Source organism: Athene noctua, chromosome 9 (genome assembly GCF_965140245.1).
Source record: "Athene noctua chromosome 9, bAthNoc1.hap1.1, whole genome shotgun sequence".
Taxonomy (NCBI): Eukaryota; Metazoa; Chordata; class Aves; order Strigiformes; family Strigidae; genus Athene; species Athene noctua.
Genome location: NC_134045.1, coordinates 6,619,788 through 6,634,109, shown reverse-complemented (window position 1 = coordinate 6,634,109; position 14,322 = coordinate 6,619,788). Strand labels below are relative to the sequence as shown.

Sequence of the window (14,322 nt, the reverse complement as noted above, 5' to 3'; positions counted from 1 at the left end):
GAGCAGATCCAGGGATGCTGTTAATATTCTTCCCCTTACCCCTGCCTAGTGCAAGACTGTGAAAGAAAGAGAGAAGAGATTACAGTGATTGTAGACTAGCACATTTTATGTGTTTTTTTTTCTTGAATTTAAGTTAGGGGTGATAGCATCTTTGATTTTTGTAGTTACAGTGAAGGAATCTCCTTCACTGCAGAAATGCAGCTGTACCTAAGAGGGAAGGAGGTCATTGTGGACACCCAGAGATAGAGGCAGGAAGAGATCCTGACACAGGGGGAGATATTCATATTCCAGTGGCTTCTGCATGATCTTTGCATCATCATTCACATAGGTATATGATGCTTGCTGCTTGGAAGAAAAACTTTTATGGTTTTCCTTAGCTGTGGCCCAGCAGTCCTGAACAGTAGTTTTCTCCCTTCTCCTCCCACAGTCACGTTTAAGCACAGAAGTGATTGATGAGTGAGCTGACTGAACCCTCCACTAAATTGATTGCCAGTGAAACAGATAGCAGTTCCGACATCTTAGCTGGGTTGCCACTCAGTTGTTTACTCTAACAGCCATTTGGGGTGAGTAGTTTCTGTTCATAGCCCTCAAATCTGCTGCTTTAAGATATCCATAGGTAAGGGTAGACAGCACTGTGCTGAGCCACACTGGGAAAGCTTTTTCTGCAACATTGTGAGCTGGCAATGCAATACGTAAAACAAACAAAATACATATACATATACATACATACATACATATACATACATACATATATATATGTGTGTGTGTGTATGTATATATATATATATATAAAAAAAAAACTCTGCTGATCTGTAATGCGTAGTTCTGCAGTTGGGAGTAGCTTCTGCAGTGACATTACATGGCCAGAAAATAACAGAATGTGTGTTGATAAAAGCAGCATCTTTAAAGTTGTGGCTAGCAGCTCCAGACAGATCATTGTGCTCCTGAAATCCCTGACACGGCTACAGCCTGTCCCAAAGAGACATCTGTCTCTCCAGGTACCTTTCCCTGTTTTAAGGTCTAGCTAGAAAGTGGAAGCTCTGTGTGTCCTCTGTGCTCCTAGCTCTGCACCACGAGTGGGTTATGCAAGCTGGAGGTAAGTATGGGGAGAAGCCATTCAAAACCGGAGCAGTGTGCGTGAGGTGAGTGGCAAGTTATCCAGGTGAGCATGGCTGCAGGGGCACTGCCAGGTGTGGGTGCTCAGAAATGCAGGAGGAATGCCAGAGTGAAATTATTCCTGCAAATGTGTACCCTTCCTCTCCTAACAGGGACTCTGCTTGCACTCTTGGGTGTAGCTGGTCATCATCAGTGTTTTCCCTGCAATGCAACTGTGATTTTCCTCTAAGGTCGGTGGGTTTGGACTTGTCTTCTCCACTCCTGAGACTCCTGGTACAAGGATTCAGTGCCGTATTCATCAGGTCACAACCAGGGAGGGTTTACTCCTTGCAGTGGTTTGAGGAAAATCACCCTTAGGATCAAACTTGCTAGTTTCAAAGCTGAAATACACTGTATTTAAGAGACCACTTAGCCACTCGTGAAGCTCTGAATTGTGCAGGGTGCCCAGTGGTGCCTTTGAGGTAGGTAAGCCTGAGTCACAGTGCACCTACTACAGGCATAATGCTATTCATGAGAATTGGTCACAAACGAGACAGTAAAATGTTAATTCAGAGACTCAGTTATTTCTCTGTACAAAATACCCTGCACCATTTTTACTGGTACTTTGTGTCCAACCTATACCCCTGCAGCGTTGTTTTAATTAAAACAGAAGCGGAAATAATGAATTGGTGGTATTGGTGGTGATTCTGCAGATATGTCAATGTTAATGCACAGTGAAACACTCTCCTGATAGCTTTCTGTGCTTCATTAAATTAAATGTAGACATCCCAAGTCTGAATTTTTTGTGTATGTGTGTTTGCAAATACCAGACACACATTTAGTAAGCAGAATTACTGAATTGTGAAATGCAGTGCTGTTGCAGTAGGGCTGTCATTCTGGGATTTAAAAAGAAACAACTTTACATTTGGGAGTGTCACCAGCAGTTCGCAGAGGGACGAGAACTGTATTGGCACCATGGGTTAAATGTGCACTTGGGACCTGTGGAAGTAACTGCCTGATAGTGTTACGCTCACGTTTTTGTGAAACGCTTCTTCACGGTTGTACGTTTTTCGTATTAGCGAATGCATTCCTTATTTCTTTGGTGCTTCTAATTTTTTTCTTTAAGATGGGGGTGGTCCGTTTCTCGATTTTTCTCTGGCTTTCTGCACTGTAATGATGGCACCATCACCTGACTGCTGGAATATACTGGCCTGACTTTAATCATCGGGTGACTGGCTCTTAGCATGGTTTCATCTCTGCTGTTTTACATCCCCTCTTGTAATTGCACGATTGCTTGCAGTGTTGTTTTTCTATTGGTGACAATGAAAGGCACATGTTAGTATTTTATGTAACCTTATACTTTTTGTTTGATGTTTAAAGTGTAGGTGAAGTGGTGCTTTGCAAATAAAATTCTCTTTATTTGTAAGCAGCATGTTTTCACCCCTCATGTGCAGTCATTTGTAAGACCATGTTATATATAAAAATACGTTCATAACTATCATATGGAGGAAGTTGGGCTAAACCGGTATTAGTAACAGTGCTGCCTTTCTGTAGTGCTGACATTGAGGTATATATGCTTACAATTAAATAACCTGTTCAAAACTACAAAAAGAACAATGTTTAATGTAAATAGTATCTAAGTCTTTTAACTGCTAAATAACCAATCCCAGCAAAACAATAGAGAATCAAAGCTCTCCTTTAAAGAACAGTGACACCAATTAATATGCAGTAAAATTATCTGCCTGTACAAGTTGTTTCAACAGCTCTGTGGGTCTAAAATGGCAGAAGCTTTCTGTTGCTGTATAAAAATCAAACTACCATTTATTTCAGCCTCATGGTATGTGCAAATTCATGCAGCTCAGTTAAGGGAATAGCTTCACAACTGGTGTTACAATCTGTGGCTGGAGTGCTGCATCACAATGCAGCAAATGCATTTTCCACATTAACCAAACATGACAGCTGAAACGATTATTAACCATGCAATATGTCGGAAGTCATCAAAAATTCACATCAGAGTAATTGCAGTGGCTCAGGAAAAAAAAAATAGTAGCATCTCTCTCCTCTTGCCTGCCTGCCGCCTCACCCCCTCCTAATTCTTACATGGTACAGTCCGTTAACAATAAAATATCCTTCTGTAACCTATAAACTGTTACTCCCATCAGTTACTGGTTTCAGACTGATGCTTTCCCTAGAATTTGAATAAAGCACCACTGGAAAAAAAAAAAAAATATAGATGCTTTACAGACAGTGGTGTTCAGCCGTGGAAAGCAGCTGCTTTCTTATTGTCTTGCTGGACTCTTGACTGTCTCAGCCATTTCAGGACTTGCAGGTTTGATTTTTTTTTTTTTTTTTTAAAGATGAGAAAACTTGAGCGCTAATACAGAAAGATACAGCTGTGTAAGCCTAAATACCAGGCAACTGAAGTGTGGCAGTTACAGCCAGCATTAACAGGTTTGTAACTCCTCAGTACTGAGATCTACAGGTAGGAATGTATATATTTAAAAGAATATAAAATGAAGGTAAAAAGCTTGCTTTGATAAGAGAGTTTTCCTTCAGGTGTCTTCTATGGTGGTTTTCCTTTGTGCTGTTGCTGCAGGTTTTTTAAATTTGTAGGTGAGTAATTAAAGAGAACAGGTGGGTAGTTTTGGAGAAAACATCCTTTGCTCACAGAAAAGAAACCTTAAGGTCTGTGCCTTTACCTTCTAATATTCTTCGCTAGAGCAGCTGTTGGGTGGGGCAGTCCAGTATCTGCTTTGGGTTTCAGTTGTGTTGCCTTTTTAAAGACCCTCTTGACATTGCTGACTTTGCTTTTCATTTAGGCAGAAATACAGTAGCATAACTTTCTGAATGCCTTTATTCCTGTTTTCTCTTTCTAGGCTGTGAAATGTCTACGGAAATATTTCAAAAAATAAAGATGCTGCTTGAGTATGATTTTTTTCTCTTAATTTTTTCATTGTGGTGCAAAGATACTTGTCCACTCTGTTTCCTCTGTTCCTATAGATGCACTTATGATTTATTTAGAAGACACGCTAAACTTCCTTTAATTTTATTTTGAAGTAAGGATTTCAAATGCGGGATGAAAATAAGATAGAAAATATTTCTACTTTCCCAAAGTAAATGAAGATGCTTGGAGATTTGCTTTTTTTGTTAGTTTCTTAAATGAGGTGGTGAAGTATATTTGCTTAGTCAACTGGAGTTTGCAGCCCAGACCCCACCTCTCTTTCAAGTGAATAGGATACGTTATGAAAGGGGTTAAGCCAGTAAAATCATAGTAAAGGGGAAGCAGTCAGGGAATGAACATTTATATAAATGTGGTGTCCGTGACTAGCTGGGTGGGTGGCAGCTGATTTAATGCTCTCGGATCTAGGGACTCGGAGGCTGCATGCAAACTGAAAGCTCTGCCTGCCTTTGGTATGGGGACAAAAGTGTAGGGTGGGTTGCTTTTTCTTTTTTCCTTTCAATTTGCTTTCTCTGTATGGAGAAAAGCAGGTTAATGAAATGTGCTGTGCTGGGACGGCGTGAGGGCTCTTGCAGCAGAGGATGACTTGCCTCCTTCAGGGCTCCCTCACCAATATTAAGGTGCCTATATGCCATCTTCTGCACTCTTATTGTCAACTGAGAAATGCTCAGAGTGAGAGACAGGGGAACAGTGGCATGGCATAGCATGGCCGAAAAGTTGACTCTTTTAAACAAGATTACCTGTGCAAAGGGAGGGGTCTTGCCACAGAAGCAGCTCAGCAAGAAATCAAGTAAAAGACAATGAAACGTGTGGTTTGCATGTGTAAAAAATGGAGGAAGCCATCTCCACTGACCCTATATAGGAGATGGCTCAATTATCCTTGCAGTTGGTACAGTGTGGCAAATTATTTTCCTTTGTCTGAAGTGGGTGGGAGACAGAGTTCAACTAAGCTCCATAAATTAATGTATGGCAAATTGACTGAGCCACCGTAATTAATAATTAGCTCTAGGTCTCTTATAGCAGGGTTTTCCGTGATATCTGTTGGCAGCATCTGGACTTGGCATTTCATTTACATTAGAGTCCGAAAGCTTGTGTGCCTTGTTAATGCAACGTGCAAATAAAGGCACGCACTGCTAGAGAGTTCCTTAGCAAGGGTGGAGTACAGCCGGAGGAGAAAAATGGAAACCTTTTGTCTCCAGTGTATCCTCAACACACTGGTCTCATGCCCCAAGTCTGGAAAGTTTAAACCTTAGGTTTATTACACAATAGGAGAAATAAGCTGAAAAGGATAAAGTGTTTATTATAACATATCATTTGTTGCAGAAGAGAATTTTCATAAATATCTTTCTCTCTGAGCTTTATAATGTCTAACACTCTGAAATGTAAATTGTATAATTACAACAGGCATATTCCAGACTTGTGTTTTATTTTAATGATCTGTAATTAATAATTCATAGGTAATTTAAATAATTAACTTTGTGAAATGTATCAGTAATGTATTCAGGAAACACCATTTCTAAAGACCACGGCATGTTTAAATTGAGGATTTAAAGATATCATGACATGTATGAACTCCAAATTGCATGATTTCAGTGTCAGTAAAATATTTATTCCAAGGGACTCGCTGCCATGTTGAAAATACCTATTTAGGTGAACAAAGTAGCTATGATTTATTTACAAATATCTAGGAAGAATGGGATAGCTAATTTGGGCTTGTTTCTACCTCGGGTAGACAGTTTTGCCAAATCATCTCATGTTATTTAAGAGGACTGAACTTCAAATTTGCTCATTTTCTTGAAATTCCAGTGTATTTAAAAAAAAAAAAAAGCTTGTGTTCTTCACACTACAATGCTTGTAATCTTGGCTCTCTCTTTGTAGTGTTAGCCAGCCACTATCAGCGAAATAAATTATATTTAACTTTGGAAAGGTTTTTTTTTTTTTCCCCGTGTGGGTTTTTCTGGGAGACTTCAAATTACAACACTGTGGAGGTGCAGCACTAAGGAAAGCCACCTATGCTGGGGTTTAAGATTTGCATCCCGGTTTAACTTGGTTATCGCCTTTACAGTGCTGACAGGATTTTGATGCCTGTGAACCAGGCGTTGTCCCTTCGAGGCAGCGAGCGTTTGCTGCATGCATCACTTTGTGTCTGAAATACAGATGGAGGCTGGAAGATTTCTGCTTGGGTTTTTTTTTTTTTTTTTTTACCAAAGCAGAAAAATAACTAGTGCTCCTGAGGAATGTTCAGGAAGGTGGTATGCAGGCTTTCAGCTGTGGGATGCGGGCACGACAGCTGAAATCCTTCTGCTTGAGTCGACCCAAGAACAGGGAGAGTGTCAGGCTCAGCACTGCCAGGCTTGTTACTTGCATCCAGAGGAGGTAAAGAGAACCACTGTTTTTCATTACTATTTTTTTTGCATAGTTTCAAACTAACTTGAAGACATTTAACTGTTTTTATGCATCTGTAATTGTGAAGGAAGAGGTATGGAAAGACCAGTAATGTTTCTGCTTTCCAATGAAGTATGAGAACATCTCAGTTTCTCACAAACAGTGAGGTTATGTGCTGCCAGCCAGCCAGGCAGAAGGATAAAGTGCTTTGAGGGGCTGGGGAGACTGAAGGAGTGCACTAAAATTTGCGGAAGTGGGTTAGAGGGGACAGTGTGTTATTGAGTAGCAGGTTTGTTTAATAATTTGTCCTTCTTGCTGGTGTTCCATCAGAAATGTGCTGTTTCAGGCTGGGAAATACTTCATCAACTGATAGGGACAGCAGTTTGGCTTTCAGATGTGATCCTGAGAAGTGAATTTTCTGCCTTCAGTTTAAGTGGGTTATTGTATCTGCCTATATGTTGATGCTAATGTACAATTAGTCCAGCAACAGACACTGCAAGCTTGTCAGTATGCCTCCTTTATGCCTTTTACTTTTCTTCTCGAACTACTCCCTTTTTAATTAGTGTTTTCTGTAGTATTCAGAAAGAAGCCTATCCTCCTCTAACAGCGCTGGACGCTCCACTTTCCTTAGCTTTATCAATTTTTCGTGTGGTGCTGACAGATTTCCAGTGTCTGGTTTCTCAGCTTACACCATCTCAAGAGACTTCTCGCCAGCTCTCGGTACAGTAAATTGAGGTGTGGTCTGTAATGGCAACTGTGTGCTTCATCCCTGCCCCTGCCATGCAAGGACGTGACATGGGCAGAAATTCAGCATATAGGTTTTATTTGTCACTGCTTTATTTGAGCATGGTTTTCTCTTAGAGGGGGAAGAACACGCAGCTACTTCTTGATGAAAATGTGAAGTAACCATGATGCTAAAATGGCAGCGAAAGAAATAAGAAAATGGCGTCATCAGTGAAATTAGTTTCAATGGCTTAATTTGAGGGCATCTTGCCTAATGCAAGGATGTTTTTAGCAAGGGGTATTGCATTACAGGCTTAGTTACGACTATACAATGAAGACTTTTAATCATTTAAATCTACTAGGTTTTTATCACTATTTCCTTAAAAAATGCGATACCAGAGAGGCGGATATTCCAGTGGATGATCAGAAATTATCTTTGTTTGCATGCTATAAATAGGGTTGCATTGTGGATCTCAAGCCCATTGGAATTACCTCAATTTCATTTATTTAAATTAAACTCCAAAAAAATAGCCAAAGCCCTGAGTTTTCCTTTGATTTTGAATCTCTTGACGCGTTTATGATTTTTGTAGGGCTGTATTTTTTAATCAGAATGCTTATACAATGACATTTATAGCGCAGGGGAGAGACTGTAGCCACTTGTCATGGCACTGAACAAATCCCCACACCAAGGTCATCCCTCTGCATTTTGAAATTTTGAGAAGAATATATCCATGCATTTGGGAACATGATGAACAAGCTCAGATTTCAGATTGTGTGGTTTGTTCGCTCTGCGGATGCTGTTGCTGATGGTGAAACGCCAGTGCCAAAGGATATGGGCTTCCTGTGGGTCCTGCCACTGGTCCTGCTGGCCTGATCTGTGCGGAGAGCTTCCCTCACTCAAGAAGTTGTATTCCATGTGAGGTGATGTTGCATTTAATTCCCTTTGTGACGTTTTGGTTTGTTTATTAAGACAAACAGAAATACTGTTTGAGATGCTTTCAGTGTGATGTACCAGTGTTAGCCAGCTGAACATGCTCTTTCTGGTGGCTCTTGAGTAACATTTCCTACTGTTGTAACTGGCAAGAGTCTGTCCACCTTCTTTCTCTAGTTCAGATTTTTTTTTTCCCCCATTGTTTTTCTTCATTAACTTTCTTGCATGACCTTTAAGCAGATTAGGGTTATTCAAACTTTCTGTTTTGTTACTGTACAGATTTCCTTTGTAGCTTGGCAGGACCTGAGATTCTTGTTGAACGGCTTCCAGTTGCATTGTTGAGAGAAAGAAAAAAAGTATATACCTGGGGAGGAAGAGAGAATCCCTAGAGAAGGTAGCACTGTTGCTTACACTATTTTTGAGTTGCGTTAACAATTGCTGTCAAAAATGATTTGTGCAGTGGAGGCTGATAATTGTATGTGGAAGAGAACCTCATTCTGAGTAACTTTGCTGAAAAAATCTTAGTTTTATGTCATTAAAGTGTTTGACTGAAAAAAAAAAAAGCCTACTAGAACCACTTCTAACAGCATTCCCATGCTCTGTGCAGCCTAACATGACACTGCAAAGATTTTTAGAGCCTGAAAATGAGACACTAATCTGTAATTTAAGTTATTTTGGGTTTGCTCTGATGAAGGGGAAAGACACAACAAATAGTTTGAATAATTACTAATATTTTAATAATTAGCTATGTTATATAAGTAATATATAAATTATGTATATTGTGATGCTTGATATACTTTGTTTTTCAGAGCCAAGTGTTCTACTTCACTCAATCATCATGCTTGGGTTTCTTAAATCTTGAAAATTTCTTGGACATAACTTATAAAAATCTTAAAATGCATAGGAACACTGCAGTGAGTTTCCATGCTTTGTTAGGAGTTAAGCCACTTATAAGTATAATTTTAAGTGAAATACTGAGACTTGTAATGTGTGAAGGCCTGAACTCACTGAGCATCCTATGCTGAATTAGAAGAAGCTAAAATTGAGCAGAGTCATGTTTTGTGGCAGCAGTGGTGATCCCTGTTTATATGCAGAACATGTAGAGGTCAGTTTTGGGGCTGTTGTGTGAGTGCCTGGCACAATATTCCAGCAGGAAATCTGAGCAGTGGTATTTTTCTAGACTTTTCTAGTGTGATAAAGCTGTCCTCCCTGTATATTTCACTGTAAATGTTGCTTGTATTTGCTGTAAATGCTGTGCACTCTCCTTGATGGCCGCATGTTGCAAATGCATTTTGAAAGGCTGCGGTTGGGTGTGGGATATGATGGTGCCTCTCAGTGCTGGGGAATGGTTTGATATTAACTGATGGTTTGATATTAGTGTTCTGCGCTTAATGGATGGTCTCCTGGCTGAAGCAGGAGCTAAGAGGTTTTTGTATTTCTTCCTTCAAAGCCTGTATGTTTAAGGAGCACAGTTCCAATCTTCACTTGCCAGATCCAAACGGTCCCAGCAAGAGTCAAAGAGCATGCACCATCTGCCCCTGCTTCTGTTAGGAGCTGATCTGTGATTTCCTGAGGAGTGCTTCTTTCGGCAGTTTGAGTTTTTCCTGTCACGGCTAGAAGGAATAATGATATTTATCCAACACAGCAAAATCCAGTGTTCCTGGATACGGTCTGAAGATTACTGTGAAAACTGCATGAGCTTCACAGATCAAACAGTCTAAACCAGTAAAATTATACAAAAAAAAAAAATGTAATAGAATTTTTTGCATTGCTGGCACTAACCTGCGGCAGAGAGCACTTTGTAAATATTTGCTGAAGGCTTGCTCTGCAACACAGATTAAAGGCTGTATTCAAAGCTGAGCAGTACATCAATGCCATGCCGATGGTGGGGCAGGGAAGCCCTGTTCCTGCCCCAGAACTTGTCTCCAGCAAAGGTTGCTGCTGTGCATCTTCCACAATGCACACGACCTGTCGAAGAAGGCTTGTAGGCAAAGGGCAGCACCCCTTCTTGGTTCCGCAGTGCGCGCTGCCGCGCGCTGAGCCTGCGCAGGGAGTTGTGCCCCTTGCCGACGCGCACGGACTCTAGCACAGGGCACGTCGGCTCTTGCTGCCACCAGAGCAGGGTCCGTGTTGCTGCTCCTCCATCATGAGAGGAGACAGTATTGCAGCTCTGCAAAACTTGATTTTGCTGGAGTAGAAAACAGCTTTAAAGAAAGTGAAATAATCTTTAAAATCGTTGCTAGTCATGCAATGGAGCAGGGATTAGGCCGAGGCTGGGGTTTGTATATTTCAACAACTTACTGCCACTGAAATGCTATCTGCTTGCAGGGTGGGGGAGAGCTCTCCTACCTTGACTTTCAAACAAATTGGAGTATTGGTGACAAGTGTGGAGCACAGTCACGGTGCAGGGGGGAATGTGGTTCGAGATGTCTGTGAAGGCAGGTCACGGAGCAGCAAATCTTCCCCAAGCCCGGTGTTTGTCTGTATTAGCACAGTTTTGTGCTATAGCTATTAGTCTGCAGGTTTTTCCCTCTTCAGCTTCAATGTGGCTGTTGCTTTGAAAGTCTCTGATGCAACAACTGGCTCTTGGGTCTTAGAAAACTGTAAACCCTTCTGTTTTTTCCCTACTTTTTCTCCTGTTTAGTCAACAGTGAATTAATTTTTTGGAAAAATGTTGTAGGACTTCCTGTTCTAAACATGGTTGTAAGGAACTTGAAAAAGGTATATTGTAGTTTGATAAGCTCAGCTGTCTTAGGCTAGGAAAACTTTGTATTGCTAAATCCTTGAATTGAACACTGTACAGAGCTGTGGGGACAAGCATCATCAGACCTTGCTTTTCAGTGGACCTTTGCATCTGCGTACAGTGATTTGGTCCTTGTCTCTCACACAGCTTTGAGGCGAGGCTGACTGGTAAATCAGCCTTCCTTGGGTTCTTTTCCTCTCTGAGGATCTCTACACTTGGGCTCTCGGTGTTCTTTGGCTCTGTAGCAATTTTGCCATCTGAAGTCCTCTAAAGAGAAGCCAATTTCACAAATGCTCTTAGCTCGTTGCATTTGGTAGCTGATCTTTGGGCAGCTGCCTTGCTGCTTTGAAAGACACTACTGCACAGGCCAAGGTATGTAGTAAAGCAGCTTATCTGTGTGTTTTTAGCAAAGCTGATGCTTTCTGCAAAACAAATCTTAAGAGACCTACAGAAGCTTCCAAGAGATGCTGGTGTGATGCTTGCAAAAGAAGAGTCTCAATAGAGAAAAAGATTGTCCATGCTACACTGGCACATCCCCATCTCAGGAATACTTTAGTTGGACACACAATTGCCTATGGGCCCCTGGGCCCGTCTATTTAAAGCCAGCCAGCAAGCGTTAATACCTCTGTCAGCATAAACAGTAATTTGGATTAAAAAAGCAGTAATATATAGTATGTTCTGTTATTGTGACAGTGGGCTCCAGGTAGTTCTGCTTTATTCTCTGTTTCTAGAGAGAACGTGGCTAGGAATGCTGTGCCAGGGTGTACCAGCCTAGGAACGTGCTCAGACGTGTGCCTCCTTACAGTAGGATTGTATTTAGTAGATTGTTTCTTAAAATTGCTAGTAGAGGTAATAAAATAGAGTGCTTCATCTAGAACTGCTGTTCCCAAACCGTTGCTGAAAAGTGATTTTTTGTTAACCATATTATCATCATCCCTGTTAGTCCTTTGCAGGATTCACTGGATCTACTGGAAATCCAGCAATTGGAAATATTTTAATCAAAGAGCAATTGACTTGAAATGGCCCCAGATTGTTCATTTGATTTTTCTCCTTTCTTCCCATGCCAGTGAAAAAGTAAGCATTGCTGTCAACATCCAAGGCCTCGGTATACTATTTGGCAACATTCACCTTCTCTTGACAGCTTGAATACTAAGATCAAGTATTAAAAGTATGGCCTGGCTGATGGAAGTAATTAAGAGACTTCTATCAGCCAGGAGAGAGTTTACTAACCTCATTTACTGCTGTAAATGGAAGAGACTTTCAATCTCCTGTCAAAAAGAGACCATCAGTGCATGTGTGCCCTTTCGTACTGATAATGAATTAGTTACTGGAACACTTTCTTGCTGGAATTCAGTCTGGAGCAAGGCAGGTGCCGGTTTCTGTCACATCAGCCTGTGTCAGACAGCGGTTACCCGAGATGAGAAATGACAGCGGAGCAAGGAGTGTGGTGAGAACAGGGAAATGGCACAGGCTCCCAGGGGTCCTGCCCCTCCTCTGGTGGGACCCCTCTTACAAACCATCCTTGTGCGAGACAGAGTGGGGCTGGATTTCAGCAGAGAGGGGAGAATGTGAGATGATCAGACTGGACTCCAAGGGGGAGGAGATCCAGGAGGAACTGGAATGTGCTGGGGAACGATGCTGAGAGCCAATAGACGTGCAAGAATAAGTGGAACTGGCTGGGAAGTGGGAACCTGAAGGTGGGAGAGTGGGTGTATTTCTGTGCCTGTGTCCCTGTTTTGCAAACACCATCTCGACAGATATTGTACAAATCATGTGTAGGAAATGTTCAGCAGTAAGTGGTGCAGAGAACCTGTGATGGAGAAGGATTGTGCTGCTTCCCTTCCAAACTAGACGCAGGAAGAATGTGTGGGAGTCCCGCAGTAACAGAGAGGAAAATTAAATGCCACTCACTAAAGCAGGACGGCATGATGTGACATTAGGGCTCTGTGAGCTTTTCTTGTAAATCTGCCTCAGGGAAATAAGATAAATTTTCACTTTCAAGCAAAATTCAGGCTACGTTGGGATCCCTGCAATGGCCAAGCTTGTGCACAGAGCGCTGCAAGGTGAGGATTTCGCCTCTGAAATTTTAGCGATGCTCGTGTTAGCTATTCCTGTCTTTGCCATCTGCCACTGTGAAATAGCCCTTTGTCTGCTAACAGTATCTCTGTTCTCTCCCTGCTTGTGTCTTTCAATACTGAATACGAAGCTATGTCTAGTTGCTCGTTGTACAATCAGTAGCATCTCCCCTGAGAGGGCAGCTCCTGCAATATGGGCCGTGTACTCCCTGTGCGTGCTGAACGCTGTAACTCCATATCCTTGTTACAGTCTGCCAGTGTTCGTGGAAAAGTCAATCTTTACCTCTGGGATCACAGAAAGCTTTAAGGGCAGATGTAATTTGGTGAGCACAACCAGCAGTGTTCAAGGCCCAGACAGGAGAAATAGATGAACCCTTAAAGCTGTTATGTGGCCTGGGATTTTTTGAGGACCAAAGTTCTCTAGCATAAAGCACATCTCTTCCATCTTTCTGCCCAACCTTGTTCTAGTGAGCTCTGGTTTTTCTTATATCAGGTGGACATTTGTATGCACTCATGAATCCATGAAATCTGAATGTCCAGTGACCAAAGCATAGTGCACCACTAGGTGGCAATGCAGTAAACAATGGGAATAAATATTGTTGCAGCAGCTGGACACTCCTTGCTTTCTTAACATGTGGAAATTTTGGCCATCAGAGCCTAGAGTGACAACTCCAGGAGCTCTGATTTGGTCTAACTAAGCAGGAGCAGTCTTGTGAGCAGTAGCAGGAGCCCCTGCATCAGCTATGAAACTCTCTCTTCTGAGGTTTAATAATTAGCCTGTAATTAACCGAAGCCACAATTGTCGTGCTACAGTCATAGCGCAAGGCATAGGGCAACACTTTTAAAATGTACCTTTTCTCGGTGAGGCATTACAGATATTATTTGGAATGTGTGAGGATTTTCATTTATGAAAGGAGTAGTTACTGAGATTGAAAAGGACAATTATCATCCCCTAATTGGCATTTGGTATAATGTAATCCCTTAAACAGACCTAGTGAACTCTCTGGGAGCTAGGAGGTTTCATTAAGACAGACACTCAGCCTGGATTTACTGACTTCGGGGGAAGTTCAAGCACATCTTAAATTACTCTGCTGATTGCCATCATTGGTGTGTACCTTTCTAGGCAGGTACCAGCTCAGCTCAGGACACACATCCCTCCAAGGAGAATGGGGAGGATGGAGGGCAGTAAGAACTTGTATCTCTCAGGGTTTTCAGGAGCCCACTGCTCACAGAGCAAGCAGGGCGCCAGGGCACCCAGGACCTCTGCCAGCTGTGGTGCCTGGCATGGTGTGCTCAGCACCTTCCATCGCCTCCAGATAGCTGTAGGTCTGCATCTTGGAGACGGTGGGCTTTTTATGCCTGTAAAACTAGCAAGCAGTGTTGTTAGAATATGGCAAACAGAGCGTTCTCT

The 14,322-nt window shown here is 41.9% G+C and overlaps 1 protein-coding gene across 6 annotated transcripts in view; it reads left to right on the top strand.

The window, feature by feature from the left end:
* Positions 1-14,322, top strand: part of NUP93 (nucleoporin 93) — a 92,520-nt gene that overhangs the window by 43,728 nt on the left and 34,470 nt on the right. The window contains exon 1 of one of the 6 annotated variants that reach the window (XM_074913280.1): positions 3,182-3,198. The exons of 2 other annotated variants lie outside the window; for them this stretch is intronic. In XM_074913280.1, coding sequence (XP_074769381.1) covers positions 3,196-3,198 — 3 coding nt within the window. In that variant the 5' untranslated portion in view covers positions 3,182-3,195. Of the gene's footprint in view, positions 1-3,181; positions 3,199-3,402; positions 3,425-3,489; positions 3,547-3,998; positions 4,021-14,322 lie in introns of those variants that run through there. 3 more of the 6 variants (XM_074913283.1, XM_074913281.1, XM_074913282.1) reach the window with 3 other exon arrangements.